The 26,697-nt window shown below is 39.5% G+C and overlaps 1 protein-coding gene across 2 annotated transcripts; it reads right to left on the reverse strand.

Annotated features, from left to right (window-relative positions):
• Window positions 1-895: 895 nt before the first annotated feature.
• On the reverse strand, window positions 896-26,697 carry LOC117293933 (proton-coupled amino acid transporter 1-like). Of its 2 annotated transcripts, XM_033776425.1 has the most exons (11): window positions 26,412-26,697; window positions 21,322-21,545; window positions 11,888-11,978; window positions 10,041-10,129; window positions 9,245-9,340; window positions 8,035-8,119; window positions 5,682-5,846; window positions 4,730-4,849; window positions 3,530-3,696; window positions 2,327-2,496; window positions 896-1,370 (listed from the first exon to the last, which is right to left on the reverse strand). In XM_033776425.1, exons 2-11 carry the CDS (start codon window positions 21,501-21,503, stop codon window positions 1,126-1,128), a joined length of 1,410 nt encoding a protein of 469 aa, XP_033632316.1. In that variant the 5' UTR covers window positions 21,504-21,545; window positions 26,412-26,697; the 3' UTR covers window positions 896-1,125. The 2 variants fall into 2 exon arrangements, with proteins under 2 accessions (XP_033632316.1, XP_033632317.1); XM_033776426.1 differs by lacking the exon at window positions 5,682-5,846.

Consider the following 26,697-nt stretch of genomic DNA (forward strand, 5'->3'; position numbering starts at 1 on the left):
GGGTTTATAAAATTCCAACCCTCCTGACAATTATTTTCTTAAGTACCGTTTCAATCACAATTACCATAGCCTGAACATCTGACGTCAGAGAGTGGCCTCCATAACCCCATGTATCTTCACCTTTCACCTACATTCATTTCACATAGAAAAACATAGTCCAATTCTACACCAACAGTACATGCAAGTACATCCACATGCATGTACATGTATACATAATACACATGGACACACCATGCAGACGACCGAAAGTAACCCAAATCAACCTGACAAATCAAAGCACAATTATCTAATGCTTTCATGTTTCCAATAAAATCACTGGATCTGAAATCTGAATAGAAAGTACCTGTCTTTATCCTTGCGGATAAAAAGACAGGGGCCCAGTCTACCACTACCACTGTACTAAAGGGTAAATGAGAGTCTTTAGAACGCCACGTGGCAGTCTACCACTACCACTGTACTAAAGGGTAAATGAGAGTCTTTAGAACGCCAGGTGGCAGTCTACCACTACCACTGTACTAAAGGGTAAATGAGAGTCTTTAGAACGCCAGGTGGCAGTCTACCACTACCACTGTACTAAAGGGTAAATGAGAGTCTTTAGAACGCCACGTGGCAACTGAACGGCCAATTTCCACTGTTTCTGTAGTACTGAGCAAGCACACATTACCGAGAACAGTGGATTTACCTAGCCCAATTCATTGGTTTTAAAAGCCCTACAACTCTGCAATTTGGGGCGTTTATATGGTTATTTTATCTCATTTCTTTTACAGTTTGATCTTTAATTTTTTTATTTTTGTAGGGGGGGGGGAGATAAAAAAAAAAACCAGGTCAGGCCTGACACTTCATGGATGCAACAAAGGCGATTGCCTCCATGCCCCTTGTTGACCATGAATCCAGTACAAATTTACAATTTCCTCATAGGGTGCCCTTTGCCAAGGAGGAAATGCCTTAGTGCCCTTGCCCATTCAAAAACAAGGCATACAGACCTGGCAGGCAAAATGTGGCATTTAACAACAAGATGTATGATCGTTTTCTGACTTGAGCAAACAAATTGCCACAAATGTTTGTGACGATTGTCTTTCACAAACTCTCCGCAAGTTCCTTGTACGTCAATCAGTCGAGGCTATCTCAAAAGTCCTCAATGATTCCTTTTAGGGCAACGTAGGTGCCAAATACAAACCCAACAAAGCCAAATACTATGAAGAAAACATTACGGATGACTTGCAGTATCCTGCTAAGGCTGGAGTAGCCCTTGGAGTAAGACGAGATTTCTTGAAGAAGCGGTGGGAAGATGAGAGCCAGGGCGGAGGAACTGAAAGCACCAATAAATGCAATGAAGAGGGCTAGATGAGGGACTACCATAGCCAGGACCACTGATGGAGAAATGTACAGAAATTTAGTTAGAAAAGAGTAATGATGTAAACAAACTAAAGATATGGTAATTCACTTATAGTGAGTATTTAAAATAGTATTAATAATAATTATAATAACAAATTAGGCCTACATGTATTTATTTATATTATGCCCACAAGTGCATACCCAAATGATTAGACATTGACTGAAAAGCTAACAACTGGTAAAAGAAAACATTTAGAAGAAAAAAAAACCCCATAAAGACAGTAGATACAACAGTAAAAAATGCAGTGACATAAAGACAGTATAGATACAACAGTAAAAAATGCAGTGACATAAAGTCAGTATAGATACAACAGTAAAAAATGCAGTGACATAAAGACAGTAGATACAACAGTAAAATGCAATGAAAGCAAAACCTTTCATACAACAGTTTATACACAGTCATGCATAATACATCAGTGCTGGGCAAAGACTAATGACACTTTGTATGATTTATGAAGTACCAATCACAAACTATTTTGTAAAAAAAAAAAAAAAAAAAAAAATGTGATCACAAAACATTTTGTGGAAAGAAAAAACTTTGTGATCACATAAGCATCTTGTTGGTGACTTCAACAGCTAGATATAATAATAATAATTTAAAGGAATATTTATTTTGCACAATGTCCACCTAATAAGGTGCTCAAAGAGCATGAAAAGAAGAACAAAAAAGCAACAGATGAGAAGAGGGAACAATGGAAAGAAACATCTAATGAAAAGCTGTTTGAAACAAATGAAATTTCAATCTGTATTTAAATATGTCCATGGTGCTACTACCCGAATGTGTGAGGGTAACTTATTCCAAAGGAACGGTCCAGCATGTGCAAAGAAAATATGGTGGACACGTTGGCTCTGACAAATAAATAGCATCACCCTCTTCAGTTCCCGCACAAAGAGGAAATCAATATTGTATAATACATGTACGATTACTTACTTGCTAGTGTTACCAAGATGGTTCTGAGGATCATCTCTCCAATAAAATGATATCGTTCTGAAATTCTATCCATTATAAACGGCCACAGTATTGTCATGGGAACATAAAACTGAACTCCATATGAAACAAAAACAGCCGCCACAATCATGACTCTCACTGCCAAGTACAGACTGCAAAGCAAGAAGGACAAACAAACTTACAGATCAATATTTCGACACTTCATTATTACTATTATTATTTATTTTATAAAAACAACGCAAATAAACAAAAAATATATAAAAGCACAAAATAAAAAGTATGAACAAATTAACACAAGAAATACAAGTTGAAGAGAAACATAAAGATTCTAAACATCAATAAACATCTTAGAAGACAATTAAACACACACTGCCTGTTAAAGTCAAATACCAAGCCAGAACTGTGTTCCCATTTTTGGGGGTTTAAAGTACCGCAACTTTTATGTAGAATGACAAAATTAAATCCAATGGGGATGCACGGTGGATTGACGGAAGACTTCTGCACAGCCACAGTAACTTAACATGGGCACTGTCCGTTTGGAACAACTCAGCGCTGTAAACTGCAGGGTATAAGTCTATATGCGTCAGACCAGGCAACATGAGCATTAACATAGTCCCCAACGTTGGTTGATTTCCAGCGGTTTGAGCAGTTAGAAACAGGCTTGGGTTCGAGAGAACAGAGGTATTGTTTCTTATTCGAACAACTGTTCGTCTGTTTATTAAACTATATGCCTAATCCATTGTAATAACAGAACGCCTCCTTAGAAGCGGAATATGTTACCATGGTATAAAAAACAATTGTTGCACGCTGTGATTGGGGTCCATGGGTTTTGTACACCCTCGAGGGTAAATGGGGCCCTCGGCATCGCCTCGGGTTCCATTTGCCCCCTCGGGTATACAAAACACCATGGATCCTGTCGCAGCGTGCAACAATTGTATACTGTCTTACAACAGACAAACATACACAATCGTGTTTGACCATTACAATAGAGGACACCTATTGTAGTTTCTGTTGTTCCTGTATTGAAGCAATCTCTATTGGTTTTGTACATAAATGACTAGTGAGAACAAAGAACCAACTAGTGAGGATAGTCCCTATTGAACATTGTTGAAAAATGATCTCGGAGGGTAATGTAGGCCAAATGAACCCACACATATGTGTGTGTATCTGCAACAATGTACTTACCTAGTATTGGGTAAATTCAGAGTAATGGTGTCCTGGGTGTCGTCTCCAAAACAAAGGTATCCCAGAGTGCCCATGGAGATATAGAGTATAACAACGATCAACATCCCACCAAGAAGCACTCGGGTAAAGTTCTGTGGATTCTTCATCTTGTTCTCTAATGGTAATACCTAGGATCATGTGGCAGTCATTAGTATTCACAGGAGATAAATTGAATTGGCCCATTAATGGTTAGATCAGCATATCTAAAAACCATGCACAATATCTATGGGGAAAATTGCCTCAGGTGCCTTTGATCGGTCGAGTTGGTGTTTGAAAAGCGTTCTGTAACCGTTTGTTGTAAAATGTATATGGTTAGAAAGATATTGTAAAAGTAGAATACAATGATCTACACAAATATGCCTCGAAATTGCATCGTTTTCTTTTTACCCTGTCGACTAACACGGTCAGCCATTTATGGTAATGGCCGACTGTGATAGTTCGCGACGTAAAAGGAAAACAGTGCAATTTCGAGTGATACTTGTGTTGGTCATTATATTCTACTTTTAAAACATCTTTCTAACCATATGCATTTCATTACAAACGGTTTCAAACGCTTTTAATAGACCAACTCGTCCGATTTATTTAGTCTTATATAGCGCACGTATCTAACAAACAAGGTACTCAAGGCGCTGAGTATATACATTATACAGAAAGAAGGGTTATTGAAGTTGTGAATTATGAGACCCAATTACAAATGTATGTAGCACCTTATAAGGGTGTACACGGTGCTACAGCGCATACATCAACCACAGCCAGGAACACCAGGGCAAACCCCTTCTCTTTTCAATAAGTGCACTGGGTTCTTTTACATGCGTATACATAACACATGGGACCAAACGGCTTAATGTCCCATCCAAAGGACGAAGCAATGGTTAAGTGTCTTGCTTAAAGACACAAGTGTCACGGCTGGGGATTCGAACCCACACTCTGCTGAACAGAAACACCAGAGTTTGAATTCGGTGCTCTTTTAACTGCTCGGCCACAACACTTCCACGAATCCCACTGCCACACCGATATTTAATGAACCGATCTATCTAGCACTTTAAAGGAGGTCTCCCTATTTCATAAATATTTTCCGTCGCAAGTGTCGGTCGGAAGCAATTTTGTTCCTGATTGTTTTCTTCTTTTCAGGTTAATACACATGTAGTTCGTTGTACTTACAACACCAATGCCTTCATAAGAGTAAATGGCTGCACCAAAGAAGAAGAAGAATCCATCTAGGCTGGTAGCTAGAGGTAATGTTGTTGGGTCAACTTGGTCTCCTATGTGGGAGGCTAGATACTGTAAAAACAAATTACATTACTTTTATTTGCAGTCAAGTCTAGCAATAGATATGCTATATGTGATTTGAGGCATTACATGGTGAGGTATCAACATATATTTGTTTGCGGTAAAACCATTTGTGTGTCTACATGTACTTGCCAGGTAGAGTTTGTTCTTTAGAGAACTGTCTTTCTATATTCTACTACCGTGAAATAGATTTGTCGGATTGTTTCGGAGACTTATCAGTTCTGCAAAGAACTGTCCTGCTTTTTAACTACTACCTTTTCGGAAGGTATAGGAAATTAGCTGGGACTACTACTACAGTCTCATGATGATGACTAGAGCAAGCTAGTCGAAAAGTTTAGACCAATTTAAGAACTGACTCCGCGGTAGTGCAGTTAATAACGATCCTATAAGCTAAAGAAGTAGTCCCAGCCAATTTTACATATACCTTATGCCCAGGTAGTAGTTTAAAAGCAGGACAGTTCTTTTCAGAACTAAGAAGTCTCCCAAACAATCCATCAAATCTACTCCGCGGTAGTAAAGTATATAGCAAGACAGATCTCTAAAGAACAGATATGTTCATCTTAATTTTATTACAAAGAGTTAAGCCCGGTTCATACTTCCCCCTAATGCAAATGAGGTACGAATTCTGTCATCACAGCCCTATTAACGCTACAAATGTTTCTCAGGAGTTGAGCACATTTCAATGGATGCAAATTATTTGTTGCGAATTTGTGAGGTCAAAATTCATATCACATTCACATTCGCAGGAAGCATGAACTCGGCTTTAGGTATAACTTAAAATGATAAAAACACAATATTTGAAGATAAGACACTAAATACATACCCCAAGTATAATGGCTATTCCTGATAGAATGAGAATATTGCCAAGCGCAGAGAAGGGAGCTAAATCATCCAGGTTCCTGATGTAGCAGTAGATGAGAACCAAAGGCAGTAACATCAACAGAAAGATTTGCATAGATGGAACACTCGCATAATAATTGGAATATATCTAGAATCAAAGAGAAAATTTACAATTTTTTTTTTATTGGCCATGAACTGTGTCACTAGCTTCCTAAGCAACTTAGGGAACGCCGGTAATGTTGATAAATTCAATTTTGAGTAAATTACCAATAGTGTCCACTGCCTTTAAGACAAATCTTTTTTAGCGTGCTTTTTAAACCACTAAGTACAATTACATATTTTTATTCTTTGTAGCAATTCCAGCTTTTTAACTAGGGTTTATTCTCATTGTTTTTTAATTGTTGACTGTTGTGTACAAATTCTGCATTAATTACATGTTTACTGTATTTTCCCTTGGGTGTTTTAACTGTATGGATTTTAATAGGTTTTCTTTTAATTGTTCAGCACCCAGGAGCATGTTCACATGGATAGGCGCTATACAAATTTCCATTATTATTATTCTTGTCATTAACATTATTTGAGCCTTTTTCACATTAATCCATTACCCAGGGGCAGCAACCCCGGAGAATAACAGCCGGCTCTTTCACACTTGAATCCCTTTACCCCTGATCTACCCTGGCAAAAATGGGAGTACGCCTCTCTTAATATTTATGCATGATGTCATAATTCTTACCCAAAATGAGGCTATAGGCGCACTTCCGCCACCACTTGCAGTGGCTGCGCCCATAGCCTCGTTTTGGGTTAGCATTGTGACGTACCTCATGTATAATTATTAAGAGAGGCGTATACCCCAGGATATATCCGACCCCTTCTCTGGAGTAGGGGTAAGCAGTAAAACCCAAGGGGTATCCTTGAAATGTGCAACCGGAAACCCTATGAATAGGGAGCTAGTTGGAAACAGTGTGAAAGTGCGCCAGGGTAACCAAGGGGTAAAAACTCCAGTATAGGAGTGGGGATAAGAGGTATAGTGTGAAACTCCAGTATAGGAGTGGGGATAAGAGGTATAGTGTGAAACTCCAGTATAGGAGTGGGGATAAGAGGTATAGTGTGAAACTCCAGTATAGGAGTGGGGATAAGAGGTATAGTGTGAAACTCCAGTATAGGAGTGGGGATAAGAGGTATAGTGTGAAACTCCAGTATAGGAGTGGGGATAAGAGGTATAGTGTGAAACTCCAGTATAGGAGTGGGGATAAGAGGTATAGTGTGAAACTCCAGTATAGGAGTGGGGATAAGAGGTATAGTGTGAAACTCCAGTATAGGAGTGGGGATACATAGTGTGAAACTCCAGTATAGGAGTGGGGATAAGAGGTATAGTGTGAAACTCCAGTATAGGAGTGGGGATAAGAGGTATAGTGTGAAACTCCAGTATAGGAGTGGGGATAAGAGGTATAGTGTGAAACTCCAGTATAGGAGTGGGGATAAGAGGTATAGTGTGAAAGGGTTTAAAGCCATTGGACACTTTCGGAACAGAAACAAAATAAAAGTTCACAGATTTACAAATAACTTACAGGGTTTACAGAAGGTAATGGTGAAAGACTTCTCATGAAATATTATTTCATGAAATGCTTTACTTTTTGAGAAAACATTAACACAATATCAATTCTCGATAGCGAGAATTACGGATTTATTTTAAACACATGTCATGACATGGCAAAACGTGCGGAAACAAGGGTGGGTTTTCCCGTTATTTTCTCCCGACTCCGATGACCGATTGAGCCTAAATTTTCACAGGTTTGTTATTTTATATATAAGTTGTGATACACGAAGTGTGGGCCTTGGACAATACTGTTTACCGATAGTGTCCACTGCTTTTAAGTGACACAAAATGAGCAGTATTAACAACCAGGGCTCATATTTCGGGCTCATATTTCGGGCTCCAATTTGAGAAAAATCCACAAGACTGAAGGGCTTGTAGCTCAACACTTTTACTGGACCAGAGAATTTGTTACAAGACCGTATCAAAATGCAAAAAACACTTTCTACACAGTTACAGTTGATGGTGATTTGGAAACAAGCACCAGGAGAAGATTTAGGTCATTTTTCTTTTGGGCATTTAATAGATATTTGTACTAAAAATGTGATAAGGTGTTTCTATTTAAATTAAAAAACACTTGTCCAACGGACTTTTTTGGTCGTACGCTTACTGGTCCAAGGCTAAAACGCTGTGGTCCAGTGTTAATTTTGAACCTTGACAACATGAGATTTCGTAGTAATGCAGCCCTGCAATTTCATGTCGACCGTTTTATTTGTCAAATCTTAATAAAATTTTACCTTACCTGTCTTATGTTGTCAGCCATGAAAAGGAAATACACACAGCATAAACCAAGCTGGGAGAAGACTAGAAACCCATTAACAATGTATCTGAAAAGAATCACGGGCAAACTCTGTTTTTTAATATAAGTTTTCAGTTTAAGTTTTTAGTTTAAATTTTTACACAACTTGTGTGTATACAAAAAATATAAATTCAAGATCGAAGTCAATAAAGTATCATATGTATAATTGAAAAAGCAAGAACGCCTTGTTGATGTCCCACAAAACACATCAGACTTCAAGATTCCAGCAACATAGAGTCTCCCTGCTGGCGCTCATACTGGATGGACCACTTGGAGGACTCTTAACTGGTGGACTCGTAACTGGAGTCTGAAGCTGGTGAAGTGGGGATACACTGCAGGTCCCGACACCTGTGAACGCGGAGAGCGGCAGACTATGGATCATCTCTTTACCTGCCCCCTAGTTCCCAGCATCAACTACTACTGATGAGCTGGGCCCAATTCTTGGAACTGCTTAAACACAAAATTTTGCTTATAAAAGCAAAAACATCATTGGTTAGTAAAATCAGATTACTGGCCAAGACTCAACTCGTTATGCTAAGTAAACAACAGCTAAATACCAGTCACAAGCAATGTACATAGCATGCAATTTTGTTCAGTAACATGTGTAACACAAGCAAGCTATTTTTGTGCTTAAAGGCAGTGGACACTATTGGTAATTACTCAAAATAGTTATTATCATAAAACCTTTCTTGATTACGAGTTATGGGGAGAGGTTGATAGTATAAAACATTGTGAAAAACAGCTCCCTCTGAAGTGACGTAGTTTTCGGGAAAGAAGTAATTTTCCACGAATTTGATTTTGAGACCTCAGATTTAGAATTTGAGGTCTCGAAATCAATCATCTAAAAGCACACAACTGCGTTTGGGTGTTTTTGTCATTCATTATATATGTATCACTAAACTTTGTCGATCAATTGAGCTCAAATTTTCACAGGTTTGTCATTTTATGTATACGTTGAGGTACACCAAGTGAGAAGACTGGTCTTTGACAATTACCAATAGTGTCCAGAGTCTTTAAGCAAATATTTGCAGCTCTATGAAATTGGCCCCTGACTAATGCTTCCCACACTGCCCTTCAGTGTGTTTACTACTGGAATGATAGCATTTGAGCAGCATGGACATGAGAAGAAGAATTTACAAATCAAGTTAACTACCTTCCGATGGAGGATCGTCTCTGTAACCAAGCTACAGGACCATGTTTAAGGGACTGCTCAGCGACCTCTCCATAATCTAAAGTCACACTGTTGGTTCTGAAGTAAGAAAAGAGTAAAAAATTAGTTCAGCAAGTAGAGTTCCTAAGATAGGGTCTTAAAACCTGGGCCCAATTTCATAGAGCTGCTTTAGCAGAGAATATTGCTTAACATGACAATTGTCTGCTAAGCAGGAATGAACAGAATATCAGTCACAAATAGTACATATGACATAGTAGTTAAGCTGGTAACTAAGCCTGGGCGATATCACGATAATATCGTCACGATACAATATTGAGGACAACATTGTCACTATCAATGTTAGTTTTGAAAATGTTGAAACGATATCATCCGTTATTTGCTACATAATAATAATAATAATAATAATAATAATAATAATAATAATAATAATAATAATAATAATAATAATAATAATCAAACATTTATATAGCGTTCTTACACAAAAACAGGTACCACAACGCTTGCAATATGTCCGCTTCTATACTGTGATCTATGAATATTTCGTAACCTTATTCTGATAAGCACAATTTTATGATGCAGCTCTATGAAATTCCGACCAGTTAAACTCTAAAGCCCATGGACCTGTTAAAAGCATGTATCCTCATGTTTTTGGTTGAGAAGAAATAATTGATGGGGCACAATATATAACAAACCACAGTCCTTCTATAATTAGTCCAACTCAAGTTGTAAACTTGTATTTGATATGTTACATAGCAATGTCTCAAAAGCAAGATTGTACCTTTTACAAAGATCATGACAGACTTGCACCATAATGTGCATACAGTTTACTGCAATGACTCCCATGATGGCCAGCCCAAGTGGTCCAAGCTGTGGAGAAAAAAGACACTCGATCAGTTGGAGCTGTCAGATGGTTGCTGGCTGGCTGGGGCTGGCTGGGGCTGGAGGGATGGGTTTTGTGAAAGGGGGCTGGGAAGGAATTTGGTTTAAGATCTACAGATATAGTAACTAGGAGCAGGTCTAAGGAATCTACATATCCCTCTCTTGTTTTTAAAGGCACTGGACACGCTTTGGTAGTTGTCAAAGCCCAGTGTTCTCACTTGTACTATTCAATTCAATTTAATTCAATTTAATTCAAAAATGGTTTATTAAAACATGTCTCTCAGTTAAAAACTGAATAGCACATGCCAACATCAAATATGTACGTATGTATTGAGTGTATAAAAGAACAAAATTGTGCGAACAATTTGACTCAATTCATCATCAAAGTTGCTAAAGAATAATCAAAGAAATAACAACCTTGTTGCACAAGAGTATGCTTTCAGGTGCCTAATAAACGGCTTTAGGCCTGAAGTCCCTTTCACAATTTGAGAGAGAAATGACCTCCTTCTCAAAAACGAGGTTACTTCAGAGGGAGCCGTTTCTCACAATGTTTTGTTCTATCAACAGCTCTCCATTGCTCGTTACCAAGTTTTTATGCTAAAAACCTTTTTGATTACATGTAATTACCAACAGTGTCCAGTGCCTTTAAAGCTCCTCAGAAATATAAAATAGATAGGGGCAGATCCAAGAAGGAGTTTACATGTAACTCTCTTGTTTTGTAAACAATGTATGGCCAGGGATATTGGAATTGAAGGCCTTCGGGCTACAGTTTTTTTTGTAAACTTGTTTAATTCCAGGCATATGTCCCTGGCTTTTGTTTTGTTTTGATTATGTTGGACAAATGTAATGAAGGCAAGGATAGAGAAAGTAAATGCTCTCCTATGTGTAGAATGTGCAATAAAGCAGAGGAGACTGTATTTCATATTGTTAGCGAATGCAGTAAGATGGCCCAGACGGAGTACAAAGGAAGACATGACAAGCTGGCCAAGGTGATTCACTGGGATCTGTGTAAGAAGTATGGTGTCAAAGTGCTTGCGAAATGGTACAACCATGTTCCGGAGAAAGTTGTAGAGACCGACCAGGTCAAGATCCTATGGGACTTTAACATTCAGACTGATCATGTTATACAACATAGGCGTCCGGATGTTGTGCTATTAGATAAGACGAAGAAGATGTGTCATCTCATTGACATAGCTGTGCCAGGTGATATAAGGGTAGCTTCGAAGGAGATGGAAAAGATCGAGAAGTACCAGGACCTGGCCAGGGAACTTCGTAAGATTTGGCAGGTAAAGGTAAAAGTAGTCCCGTGGTGGTTGGAGCACTTGGCACCATTCCCAAAGCACTGGGGAAACATCTAGATGAAATAGGGACAAATGTGAGGGTAGATCTGTTACATGGCAGCGCTTTTGGGAACAGCGAGGATCCTGAGAAAGACCCTTGAGATCTAAGGCTACGGGACGTAGCCCGACTCGAGGAGTTACCGGCACAAAGGAAAATGAGATCTTTCTTTTGCCTGCTGTGATAAAATGAAATAATAATAATAATAATAATAATAATAATAATAATAATAATAATAATAATAATAATAATAATAATAATAAAACAACATTGAACTGTAAAACTAATTCTCAGTTCCGTTTTGCAACATTTCTTTCCAGAATTTTGATAATTATCTAATTAACTCTTTGTGAGTAAAACAAACTCAATGTTAACTGAAAATGTTAACACTACAAAATTGATGCGTACCAGTATTCCTGCGTTCTGTACTGCAAATGGGAGCCCCAGCAAACCTGTTCCAATATTACCTTTAATTAAGTGCATCAAGGTCTGCATATCACTGTAACAAGAAATCAGACACAACAAAATGGGTTGCAGGTAATATCTAGAGGTGTTAAATTTTTATCGTGGATAAAGAATATTCATTGTTTTTTTCCCATATATACACCGATGTCTGATAGCACTGTGTAGTACTTACCCGAGTTCTGTGAAAAAAATCACAGGCACATTACTCTGGTAGGATTCAAACCCACGAACTTTGCAATTCTAGAGCAGTGTCATACCACCTCGGTGGTCTAGTAGTTATATCAACAAGTAAGACTTGTTTTGATTCAGATTGAACTGTTTTGTGTCGCTTGCAAAGGGATTAGAGTTTTTAGAAAACAGAACCCCACTCGGACACACTCGCGAGGTTGGAAGACCCAAATTCTGCTGGATTGAAGGACCCACCAGGTGGAGTGGCCTCAGTGTGGCTGAACTGCGGCGACCTTACAGCGAGACAAAATCACCCCTGCACCAGCCACACAACCCAGGAGAAGTGGATGGTTGTTGCATCAACAGGCCTACAACATTTGACAAGTTTGATGATGATAATGTTAGTTATTATACATCACATTCATCAGCTTTAAAGACACTGAGCACTCTTGGTAATTACTCAAAATAATTATACGGATAAAACCTTACTTGATAACGAGTAAATGGGGAGATGTTACGGCTCCCTCTGAAGTAACATAGTTTTTGAGAAAAAATACTTAATTTTCCACAAATTTGATTTTGAGACCTCAGAATTAGATGTTGAGGTCTCGAAATCAAACATCTGAAAGCACACAACTTTGTGTGTTTTTTCTTTCATTATTATCTCGCAACTTCGACAACCAATTGAGCTCAAATTTACACAGGTTTGTTATTTTACGCATATAGTAGACCATCCAAGGAGTAAAATTTTACTTTGGACGGCATAGTTTGTTAATGGCTGGCATCCATGCTAGATATATTGATCATGGTCCTGGGCAGACGAATAGGCCGGATGCCACCCTCAATTTTTAATTTTAAGGTCATTCCAGGGTCAAAAGGTCAAAAAAGGTCAAAAACTGTGTTTTCAGTCTTTTTAATCAATAATGATCTTTGTAGCTAGATCTACCCATAAAATGTATTTTCATCATCATGGTGACATCACAAGGCTGTCAAATGAAGATTTAAACTTTAAATTTGTGCACAAACGTATAGTGAAATGAAACATAAAAGTGCGATTATCTCACAAACTGTCCATTTGCGCATACCGAAGTTACATGTACTCCAGATCTTTCTTGGAACATTTATTTTGAAAATCAATGGTTCTGGTCAGTCGATAGACATCCCAGGCAGTTTTTAAAATCGTAATACTGAACAATTTTTGAAAGTTCGGGCAGGTGCGGGGGTGATCCTGAAACTAGCTTTTGCTAAAATGGGTTTATGGAGTAGTGCCATTGTTTAGTAATGTATAGCGTATAATTAACTACACAACGGAAGGCTATGGATGGTAACAACCAAAGCCAGTCATAAGAACTATTAATCAGGGACATTTCCATTTACTCATATCATGAATGGGTACAATTTGGGAATTTAGACACCATATTGGGTCTTCCGTTGCCTAGCAACCGCCCTTTAGAGATATCTTTGAGATTCGTTACACAAATGAAAATAGGCCGCATTGGGAAACTTCCGCCACATTATAAAGTTAAATTGCGCCCAAAAATGTATGGTTGGGCTTGAAATGTCTCTCTGAATTTAAATTGTTTAACTGTTAGTAAAAAAAAGTGAGTTTCACTTGCAAACCATGTAGGTTATTACAAAATAAAAAATGTGACACCTCGGAAAGTGGCTTATAGTGTATCAAATAATATTTGTTTTAAATACCTTTTTGGTGAAGGTTTTTTCTGTAAATCACACAAAAAGTCAAAAGTCAGTGCTTTATATTTTACAAACACTGTCAAATTGTTCGCTTTTGGCAAGGATTTGTTTGACTTTTTCTAACTTGGGAGGTGGCCAAAAAGTAAAGTAAGAGTGAATAAACATAGCCTTAAAGGTCTACAGCTGTGTGTACACAATCGTCTGAATTTGCTAGTCTATTGGCCAGCCGGGTTGCTACAGTCAATTGCGTCACATCCACAAGCATATGTGCACTTAAGGTCCTTTCTGAAACAGCTGCATCTGCCCATCTTGCACTTTGATTTGCAGCCACAGGAACTAGTTCTAGACAGGCATCTGGGATAGGGGGTAGTCTTGTCCATACAGCTTCCAAGCATTCAGACACCTTCTTCCAAGCCGCAGTGTCGATAGGCGGGGAGACGTCTATGTGCTCTTTGTCAGCCTGCAACCATATCTTTGCCTGGTAGTTGGCACGTGCTGAGTGAAGTTCCAGTGCATCTCTTGTTGGGGGTAACATTTCCAGACCCTTATTTGCCTTGCCAAAGAGTTGGAGCCTAGAATTGTTGACGTTGGACTGCTCAGGAGTACCATACAGATGACACACAAACTGCTCAATTGACGCAAGTTCTCCATCACGCACAATTCCCTTGACGAGTAGCGGTTGTTTTTCAAAGGTTTTCCAGCATGACTTCTTCCCGTGGCCAGTAAATGAGGAGGTTGTATCGCAGCCCGTTAGTGCGTGGAAGCTGAGAAGGTTGTGTCTCACAGGTTGTGAAAGTCGCCCGTATATTGCATGTATTGGATAGCACTTCCTCTGTCTTGCAGTTCCGGAGATCATCCACACCTCAGCAGCTTTTGCAGCAACGAAGTGCAGAAGGAGGAGCATGACATCAGTATCTCTGCATACAACAAGAATTCTTCTATATCCTTCAGTGATCGCCTCACATGAATGGAGTATCAGCCTGGTGTCAGCCTCCTCGTGATTTCCTTGAAGTTTTACATTATCTCTCCTGTTAGACCTGGCGTCTGTCATATCAAGGAAACCGCCGCCTTTCACTATCTCGTGCCCTTCTGTAAGATCTTTTTCCAAGATGGCCTGAGACAGGAACTTGGCTAAATCAGCCTTGTTCTCACCCAGGGCAACAAATTGACTCCAAACCTGTGGAAGTGGGACATGAGGTCCATCGATGAGCTTACGAATCGGCCTTCTTTTCCCTGTGTGCTTGGATCGAGTTACTGCCTTGATTGAGCCCTCACCGATGTAACGGTCAAATACCACATCAACTCTTGTTGTATTACCTCCAAGGTATTTTGTCACGGTAGAAATGAATACAGCAGCGTAGTCACCAAATGTTTGGCATCCCTGAGGCTTTCCAAGAGCTTGGATAAGTGCATGACCATCTCATCTATCAGCACACAAGTCTTCATGTCTTTTTTTGGAACTTCCGATGGTGTCTGTAGTCCTGACATTAAGATGTTGATTAGGTCCGCCTTTGGTGTCGAGTTCATCTCACCTCCAGCCTTGGCAAGAGACATCGGGATTGGAGAAAGCTCATGCTGCAGAATATTCTCCATTTCCAATGGTCGGCCCCCAGTGACAGCATTTAGTAATCTTTGGAGCAATTTTCTGTCAGCTTTGATGGTCTTATGTATATTCTGTTTTGTGGAAACGTTTGCCTTGTATAGGTCAGCAAATGTTTTTGAGTGATGTTTCGTCAGTTTGTCATGAAACCCAACAGTTTCTTCAATCAAACGTTGTTTCACGTTAGTAAGAACGCGCTGCTTCCCACGATCTTCAGCCGTTAGAAGATCGTTCATCACATCACTTGAGGCGGCGTCCCTGGTCGCAAGCGATACAAGAGGTATCTCTCTATCATCACTGTCAATATCGCCATCGTCCCCTGCAACCATGGTTGTGTGTTCTTGAAAACATCATATCTTTTCAGCTGTGTGACAAGCTTCTTCACATCATCAACATCACGTTTTGTGCGGGATGGTAGACTATCAGAACGGGTGAAGACGGCCTCTTCCTCGTCATCTGTTATATTGAAGAGAGATCGTACGTCTTGAGTGATGGTTGATCGCTCTGACCAAGTGATGCAGAATTTGTCTCTTGCTTGATCGTTCCTTGTTATACCAATTATGCCATTTTGCATCTTGCATGTCTTGTTCATCCACTCAGTTGCTTGATCGGCAGGAACTTGGTTGAAGCGCCTTTTGGTCCTCTTGACGACAAAGTTCCCGTTTGTGAACTCAGTATGAACCTCTGGTGCTGTCGTTTCGAGGAGTTTCATATCCGCAAGAAAGACAGGTCCCCATCGGGCATAGTTAGTGTGATCGTAGATGGTAAGCCATGGCAGCATTGCTGAAAATGCTTCTAGATGAAGGGTCCAGTTGCCATCTCTCTGAGCCCTGATAAAGTCCAGCAGAATCTCCACCATCGCCATGTACGTAGACCACAGTCTGAAGTTTGGATTGTCAGAGTGATGCATGCTAAACTCCTTTAGGGAGTCTGTAATTGTGTTGCTGCTCATGAAGTTCGAAATTTCGCCAACTGCCTCACAAAGTTCCATTCTGTGGTTGTCGCCTTCCTCGTCGAACAGCTTAGCCACAGTTTTGGCAAGCTTTTCAACTTCTACATCTCGTTCACGATTTTCCAACATCCATGACCAAACATAGGCCATTTGATGTGCCACAAAGCCTCATACGTCAGCTGGTGTCCTCTAACAGCGCGATAGTAAGCCTTGCCGTCCAACATGGTTTCAGTTGTGTTGGCCGCATAAACGCCTGCTTCTGTCCATAGGTCATCAAGCCCTGCACTTTCCATGTGTTGGCCTATAGCTTTCAGGAAGTTGAAGCAGATATGCAGTCCTCCCATGAGAAAAATCACATTCTCGAACTTAGGATTAGCCATCCTCTGCTGTACAATGGCTGGTCAGCTGTGATGATGGTATGCTTTTGACCAATGTGCTTTGAAATGTCCATGAAGCGATTGATCACAGTGGTGAGTGTATCATGTCATCTGCTGGCGCCTGAAGAATAGGTAACATCCCTGCCGTTGTCACGGGGGGATCAACCAAACTGGTGGCCTCATTAAGAGCTCCCCATGCAGGTACAGATCGATCCTCCCCATCGTCATGTAGGCGTGACACCACCCATGCTAAATCTTTGGCTCGAGCCTTCGGTCTTTCGTCAAAGTTGCTGCTGGTAAACCACTCAATCTCAATCTTCTTGTCACCTTTAAATGAATGTGATGGTCTGCGTCCCACTGGGAGATTGGCATGATGAAGTCTTTGAAACTCTTGCAGGGCATCAGGCTTGATTGCTCTTGGTCTCAGGATGTGACTGCTTTCTAGATTACCTTGACTACGCTGGGGAGGGGGTCCTCTTTGCCATACCATCATTTGTGTGCAGTGGAACGTGTTTTTTCCATCCAGTGTTGCTTCCAATACATCAATGTTGTCACATGAGCAGTGAATCATCCTCTCTTTGACAATATTGTCTGGGACGTAGACATAACCATTCTGTGCAAATCTCTCTAGAATGTTATGAGCTATGGTTGTGTCGATTCTTTGCACAGTGTCTATACCGATGGTATGGTTGGCCGCATGGAACAGGTCAAGAAGTGCCTCGGAGCGGGTAGCTTGGTGTAGAGCAAGACCTAAGCCAACATGCTTGGGTGTCAACTTTCGTTTATTGGAAACAGCATACACAATGTCCTGAGCAATACTGCAGACAGTCTGCTTGACATCATCGTCTTCGGTACCCTGATGCTGATGTACCATATCTATGCCCCCAAACATAAGACGCAGGAGTAGATACAAACTGCTTGGGATAACTTTATCTATGAGATCTTGATCCAGATCTTGCCAGGCATTAGAATGGCCTGGTGTATCGAGCAGATCTTGTCTAACCCGAAGGGCCACATGAACCATTTCTTGAAATATGTTGTCTTGTGCAATTTCAATCGTGGCAGCATCTTCATTATCGGTTGATTCAGAGTCAGAGGAAAATGTTCCTTGTTGTTGATGACACTTTGTCAGGGTTTTGGATATTATGAAGTCTGATTTCTCACCAGGGTAATTAGGAGTGATCCGGTTGGAAGAGTTCATACGTAACTTGCCTTCCGTCCAATTAACAGTTGAACCTGTTTGTAGAAGGTCGTTCTTCTGGACTGGTAACTTACTGGGACTGGAATGTCTGCTTCACTGCACATACTGTGGTATCTGTCCCATACATCTCCCATTTTGTATACATGGCCATGTGACAAACCTGCACCCAAGTTTCTGCACAACTTCAGCATGCATTCATCGTCTTGAAGCTCTTGTTGGGCCCTTGATGATTTCACTTTCGCAGATCGCCTTTCAAACAATATCAAACATGAAAGATGGTAACAACCTTCGGCTGCGATTAAATCATTGACTCCTGACAGTCTTAATCTCATTACCGGGTCAGTGTTGGCATATTCTAGAATTTCTCCAGATTTTTCCAGCGTCTGAACTCTGTGGACCTTTTTTTTACCCAAGGTTTGACAAAACATGCAGAGTAACCAGTTGATTGCTGGCTTAGCACGTCTTCTTGAAGATGCTGAAGATGAGGAGCTTTGACCCGGCTCTGTCACAGCGCTAGTTGATGAACCTGGTAAAGCCTTCGCAGGTTCATGCTTTCGTATACGGAGTATCTTGTTCTTCGTGGTGAAGGAAGAGTAGCAGTCTTTGTGCCATCTAATTTCCTGGGCATTAAATGATTCTTCAGAGAGAGATGCACATCTTTCCAACACATCTGCATAATTGGTATCACCAAGCTCTCTCCGCTGCTGGGCAACAGCCCATGTTCTCTCCTTTCCATCTGGTGATGCTACACGCAGGTCACCTGAAGTGCTGTTGCAGAAAAAACATCTTACCTTATCGGTGTCTGTCTTTCTTTTGCGCTTTAAGGTGTACAGGGGATCCATCTTTTTGGAAGCTACGAGTACTGATAACAGGTCGGGTTTATTTCCTAGGAAGTTAACAATAAATTATAAAATAAAATAGTATGTTTAACTATGCCTGTATTAGGTCCCCGCATAAAGGTTACCCCGCATGCAATTTCTTTCCCATGTGTTCTAGCAGTTTTCTAGAAAAAGTGAAACACAGAAAAAGGGAAGCGCAAAAGACGAATTCTATGCACGTTTAAAATCACCGCATATGGTGTTCGTCTATCTTTTAAGGACCTCTTGAAATGTCTGGTCATTTAAAACAGAAAGGTCATTATGAATATTCATAAGTTGCTAGCCTAGCAGAGTACAATCTAAGTCGAACCATCTGGAGATGATCATTCCACGCCTACATGTAGTGCCTTGCAGCCACGCAAAAGCACACAGGCCAGATTACGGCTAGTGATTACGTAATGATCACATATCAATTACGGTCCCACCGGCTGAGTAACCGTGAATGCGCATTGTCAGTATCGATATAATCGTGTGAAGTACATACACTCACCTATGGGCATCAGAGGTTTTAAAATAATGAACATTTCAACAGGAAATACTGTGACTTAAGAACTTTACATAGAAAAAAATGCATGATTTTTCTCATCTTGTACGGTTAAACACTCATAGAGAAACATATGTGAAATAATGTAAACAAAAATAACTATAAATGAAGATAACAATAACAGTAAAGTTAACTGCAGTATGAAAGGGTTGAAATCTAGCTTTTTTAAAAAGAAAAAGTGCATTGCTGATAGAGTAAAATTCTCCACTTGTATTTAAATTGTTTAATTAGCAGTCTAATAGTATGCTCATTTTGTTAAGGTTCTTGCTATCACAGTACGAAACTTATAGGCCTAGACCATAAAACCTCCTTCATAATAGGGTTTAACCATGGAAAAAGGGCCTACCGGCCATGGAGGAAGAAGTCTAACCCAACAACCATACTTCAAAAAAACAAACCCAAAACACAAGAATCACAAGAAAACGGTTACTTACTCTGAAAGATAATGTGACAATCCTTTCACAAAAGAAACTGGAGATCACGGTTTTCTCTTTCGACTAAAACATTCACAATGGCGAACATGTAGTAGAACCTCACATAACAATGGATGTTGTGCCAGAATTGCGCCCACAAGACCAGACCACCCAGTATATCATGAGATGGTTGGTGGGCTTCAGTAGACCAGACCTTGACAGGGCCAGCTACTTGACCAGTTCTGTGTGTGTTGACCTTTACTGTCGCTGGACTTTTGGATTTTAGCTCCAGATAAGAAACAGCTGGACACCGTTTTGTTTATCCTTTTTGGGAGGTGTTTATAAGTTTATGCAGGTAGTATCGGGAAGATATACACATGCAATTGCAAATAATTTTAGCGATGGTAAGTTAAACAGTTTAAATAATGCTTTACAAGTGAGGGACATTTGTTCTAAAAAACTGTGCTTCACATAAACATTTTTGCGTAAAGTTTTACTGATGTATACATTTATGATATAATGGTATTAATAACTAATATTTCACTCTTATTGTACAAAATAAGTAATTTTAATGTTCAGCCTCAGACATACAAATTATTTTGCATTAACTTTATACCCAACAAAATTACAGGTGGAAGTTATGTGGCCCGTTTTCATTTATGAAACGAATCTCCTATATAGGTATGACTAAAGCGTGGTTGCTAGGCAACAGAAGACCCTACATAGTGTCCAGAATTACCAAAATATACTCATTTATGATGTAAGTAAATAAAAATGTTCCGGAATAAATAGTTCTCATGACTGGCTTTGGTTGTTACCATCCAAAGCCTTCCGTTGTGTAGTTCATTATACGCTATACATTACTGAACAATGACACTACTCAATAAACCAACTTTAGCAAAAGCTAGTTTCAGGATACCCCTCGCGCCTGCCCGAACTTTCCAAAATTGTTCAATATTACGATTTTAAAAACTGCCTGGGATGTCTATCGACTGATCAGAACCATTAATTTATAAAATAAAAGTTCTCAAAAAGATCTGGAGTACATGTAACTTCGGTATGCGCAAATGGACAGTTTTTGAGATAATCGCACTTTTATGTTTCATTTCGCCATACATTTGTGCACAAAATGAAAGTTTTACTCTTCATTTGACAACCTTGTGATGTTACCATGATAATTAAAATACATTCTATGGATAGATCTATCTACATAGATCATTATTGATTAAAAATCCTGAAAACACAGATTTTGACCTTTTTTGACCTTTTGACCCCGGAATGACCTTAAAATTCAAAATTGAGGGTGGCATCCGGCCTATTCGTCTGCCAAAGGCCATGAACAATATATCTAGCATGGATGCCAGCCATTAACAAACTATGCCGTCCAAATTTTTTCTAGAGCTCTTTTTCGTGTTTGGCTGGTCTACTAATATGTTGAGATAAACCAAATGAGAAGACTGGTCTTCGACAATTCCCAAAGGTGTCCAGTGTCTTTAAATAAGTTAACACAAACCATGAAATCAGTCTACAGGATGAAAGTTAGACTCACGTAGTTGAATGTGCAGTTGCTAGTCGTCGTTCTGATGACACTTTCAAACTGTCATGTGTGTTAGACATCCCTTGTGCAATCTCACTATCACTGCTATTACAGGGAGATCTTGTGTTGGTGTAGTTTTCTGTGGGCGGGTAGTTTTTAAATTGCCCATTAAGAAGTGGCTCTCGTTCTGCCATGGTCCAAATAAGGTAAAAGTCAGCTAGATGGTGATGTTACACCTGTTTGCATAGTAGAAAATAAACAAATGAGGTTAAAATGCATTTGGATGATGACTATAGCAAGCTAGTCCAAACGTTGAGACCAACGGTGTGTCTTGGTCGAGCGGTTACCGTTAAGGGCACTAGAATCAAGGTCTGGTGCTTCTGATCAGCAGAGTGTGGGTTCAAGTCCCAGTTGTGTCCTTAAGCAAGACACTTATAAAAGTAACCATGATGCTTCGTCTTTCAGATGGAGGACATAAAGAACTCCCTCTGCGGTAGTGGAGTTAATAACGATCCTATAAGCTAAAGTCGTAGTCCCTGCCAAAGTTCTACCTTCCGCAAAGGTAGCACATGTAGTTATATAGAAGGACAGTTCATTTCAGAACTGAACTACCGGATTCTGAAAATCTACGCGGTAGGTAGTAGAATATAAAGCAACACACTTTAAATCTCAAACATGTCAAAAGAACAAACTCTGCCTGGCAAGTAGATAGAACATACACACATGGTGTTGCCTCAAACCAAATATAACATGTTTCCATTGTGTATTATAAACCATAGACAAGGCGAGGAAAAACATGTGACACAAGGATTTATTTACAAAGGTGTCCAAGGTGAGCATTGTATTTCCTTCCTGTACAGAACTCTGCATACATACACCCTATGGCATACAACATGTGTACACAATGTTGTGAAGATGTATGATAAAACAGTGTTTATGTCCTGTGTATTAAAAAAAAAAGATAACCAACATTTTTGCTTTTAAAATTTTGGGAACGATACCAAATTGAACCAGTTAGCTTTGAACACATTTAGACCAAAGTCATAATCATATCTGGGTTAATAAGATACTATTTTGCTCATAATCGGTTGAAAAACATTGTGGTTTGACAGGAAGTTTTGACATGGAATCTTCTTGAAAATCTCTTCTGATACAGTAGGCTATGACTTGTTCAGGTACAATTAACCATGGAAGAAAGAACATGGTACAACCGATCATTAATCAAAATAGCTCAGAAACTAAATTTGCAAAAGATTGTAAATTAGTGTTACAAGTCCGAGTTGTCCTACTGTGGTGGGATATCAGCTTTGACTTAAAAACTGACTTGGTAACGAACATTAGAGAGCGGTTGACAAATGGTTGATACATGTAGTCTAAAACATTGGGAGAAATGGCTCCCTCTGAAGTAGCATAGATTTTGAGAAAGAGGTGATTTCTCACTAAAATAATAAAAGACTTCTAGCTAGAAGTATGTTATTCCTATCTGAAAGTACACAAATTCATCAAACAAGGGTGTTTTTTCTCTCATCATTTTCTCACAACTTTGATGACAAATTTAGCTCAAACTTTCACAGGTTTGTTATTTCGTGCTTATGTTGGGATACACTAAGTAAGAAGACTGGTCTTTGACAATTACCAAATGTGTACCACACCCCCTTTAAAGGCACTGGACACCATTGGTTATTACTCAAAATAATTTTTATTATAAAACCTTACTTGGTAATGAGTAATGGGGAGAGGTTGATAGTATAAAACATTGTGAGAAACGGCTCCCTCTGAAGTGACGTAGTTTTTAAGAAAGAAATATTTTTCCACAAGTTTGATTTCGAGACCTCAGATCTAGAACTTGAGGTCTCAAAATCAAGCATCTGAAAGCACACAACTTCGCGTGACCATGGTGCAACAAGGTTGTTTTTTTCTTTCATATATCTTGCAACTTCGACAACTGATTGAGCTCAAATTTTCACAGGTTTGTTATTTTATGAATATGTTGAGATACACCAAATGTGAAGACTAGTCTTTGACAATTACCAATAGTGTCCAGTGTCTTTAAGTTCAAATTCAACAGGTAATAATAATAATAACAATAAGACTTGTAATGCGCACATATCCACCCTGCTGGGTGTTCAAGGCGCAGTAAAACCAAAACAAAACAAAAACAAAACACAAAGAAAAACAGACACAACAAAATTAGTCATTGAAAACCTATGACATAAGATAAGTTTTGAGAAGAGACTTGAATTTTGCTGTACAAACACAAGATCGAAGATTCAGTGGTAGAGAGTTCCAGATGCGTGGCGCGGCTGAAGAAAAAGACCTGTCACCCCATGAGTGTTGAGACTTGGGTTCAATGAGGAGAAGCATGGAACTTGATCGAAGATTCCTTGATGGAGTGTAAACTTGAAGCAGTTCAGAAATATAGTGGGGAGCCTTGCCATTTAGAGTGTAGTTGTTTGAGAATGGGGGTGATAGAACAGGATTTTCTAGACAGTGTCACAATGCGGGCAGCGGTATTTTGGAGCCGTTGAAGTCGGGAAATCTGGTTGTTAGGAAGACTGTATAAAAGAGCATTGCCGTTGTCAAGACGAGAAGTAACAAATGCGTGAATGACCTTTTCAGTGGCACTTTTGTCCAAGTACTTGCGAATCTTACCTATATTCCTGATGTGATATGATGATAAACGAACAATATTGTTGATGTGTGGCTGAAGTGTCATCGATGAATCAAAAATAACCCCCAAGTTCCGAGCTTTTAGCGAGGGAGCTATCCGAGCATCACCGATGGAGATGTATGACACTGAAACCTTAGTTAACTGTTGACGTGACCCAAATAAAAGGAACTCTGTCTTATCATCATTTAACTTCAGGAAGTTTTGTCGTGTCCAACGTCGAATCTCTTGGATGCATTTCTCAAGTCTTGCAATAGATGCATTGGCGTTTTCTTGAGAAGATTTAAACGTGATGTATAGCTGAGTGTCGTCTGCGTACACATGGTAATTCAGATTAAATTTGAGGATGATGTCACGAATCGGTAAAGTGTACAGCGTAAACCACTGCGGGCCGAGTACCGACCCCTGTGGCACAGAGTAGTTCAAAACAACAGGGTCGGATATCGCAGTGCCAATACATACATGCTGAGTTCTATTGTGGAGATACGATTTGCACCATGCTAGGGATGTGTCCTCTATGCCAAGGTGATTCTGGAGCCGAGAGAGAAGGATGTTATGATCAACAGTGTCAAAAGCAGCACTCAGGTCTAGCAGGACTAGTGCTGTAAGGTTACCATTGTCCATAGAAGAGAGAATATCGTTGCTCACACGGACTAGTGCAGCCTCGGTCCCATGGAAAGGCTTGTATGCTGACTGGAACACGTCGGACAGGTTGAAAGTATGAATGTGATCAGAAATACGTGATGACACTACTCGTTCGATGACTTTTCCAAGATATTTTAAGTTTGCAACTGGTCTGTAGTTTTTAAATATCTCCTTGTCCAGGTTTGGTTTCTTGATGAGCGGCCTGATGTAGGAAACTTTGAGGCTATCGGGGAAACAACCGGAACTGAGAGATTCGTTTACAAGCTTAGTGATGTAGGGTACAAATATCAATGTTTTGCTTTATCATGGATGTTGATACTGGATCCAGTTCACAGGATTTTGAAGGAGATTTCATAATAACCCTTTGAATCTCAGCAACAGTGGCAGGCTCAAACACAGATAGTCTACACTCTGGTTGAAGATGTGGCAATGTCTGCGGCACGTTGTAAGGGACTGATGAAAATGATGAGCGGATGTCTGAAATCTTGGTGACAAAGAATTTCTGGAACTCGTTTGCTAAGTCCTGGTTATTGTAGGTGGATGGAAGGACAGGGGTTTTGGGTTTGAGCAACAACTTACCAATTACCTTGAAGAGCTTCTTTTGATCTCCTGAGGATTCTTGTACTTGAGATGAATAATGGATGATCTTTGCCTGGTTGATCAAATTCCTAACTACTTTACATTGGTTGCGATATTCTTGTCGTTGTATTGACAATTTGCCATTTTTCCGCCACTTCCGCTCCAGTTGACGACAGATCTTTCTCGCTGTACGAATATCATCATTGAACCAGGAGACTTCAGTTCGGACCTTGACTGATCTCGTTTTCCAAGGTGCGTATTTATCCAAGATGTCACTGACTGTACTCTCATATTGGCTGACATAGGAATCCAAGCAGTCATGATCATCTTCTAGATTTGCTAAATGAGTGCCTATGTCGTGGAACACTTCGGGAGAATTCACATGTTTCCATTGTCGGCTCTTTATAGTGACGGTTGGGACTTTGGGCTTGCACAGACTCAAGTTACACATGACTGCATAATGGTCAGATAATCCAGGTAGAATAATAAAGTATGTCAGCAGCAAAACAAATACTGAACATATTTGACATCCAATATTTTTATCCATCCATTCTTGGCGCTTGCGGATGCTGTATGAAATAAATACAATGAAATAAATTAAATATTGAAAGGCGTTGACAATTACCAGATAAATAGATAATAAATAAAGCTAGGCAGACAATGCAATATACTTTATTTCAACTTAATCAATCAATATATATGAATACTAATAACTTATTAATATTCATAATAATAGTATTGATTGATTGATTGATAAGGGATGAATTATAACTGCAATTCTTGTAATTGTATTTGTAAACCAAACTGTTGAAGTATAACAGGTTTTAATCACAATGTTTCTAAGTACACGATACCAAACATCAGCCATGCAAATATCAAACAAAAAATCTTCTTTCTAAATTGGAGTTGATGTTTTAATACAAGGGATGGCATAGTTTTAATGAAATCAAGTCAATAGCTCCATCCTCAGAAAGAAATTCACATTCAGAACTTTGCTTTCAAACTCCACCGGGAACATTTTGAGCTAAATAAAAAGGCCCCGAAAGTAATTAGGCTCACATTATTTTCCCCACAGTCAGTGAGTATTTTGCAGTTTATGTTTGTAACTTCACAGCGAAAGTCCTTTACTTAGGTATGGTGGTCAAGATTTTTAACAGATGAGATTGGCTACCTTTGTTGGAATCCCTTGTTTAAATTTGTTGTTACTTACACTACAGTGTAGAAACAGAAAAGGGTCTCAAAACTGCAAGTGCAAGCTCATGTGCTGTGTGAGACCATAATAATAGACTCTATAGAGCATGGAACAGAGAGCCTCTGGTCTTCCATGCTTTGCCCTGCATGATGTAGTGCTGTTGTTGTTGCTTGCTGCTTTTGTGAGTACACATGCACCTCCAGCATGTTCAGTTAACTGTGCACGGATTTAAACCTTCCACGAAATTCCAAACTGGGTTCAGTGTCATTGTCTTGAGAGGTCCGGTCACGGTGCGATAAGCAAA

Source organism: Asterias rubens, chromosome 8 (genome assembly GCF_902459465.1).
Source record: "Asterias rubens chromosome 8, eAstRub1.3, whole genome shotgun sequence".
In the NCBI taxonomy this organism is placed as follows: domain Eukaryota; kingdom Metazoa; phylum Echinodermata; class Asteroidea; order Forcipulatida; family Asteriidae; genus Asterias; species Asterias rubens.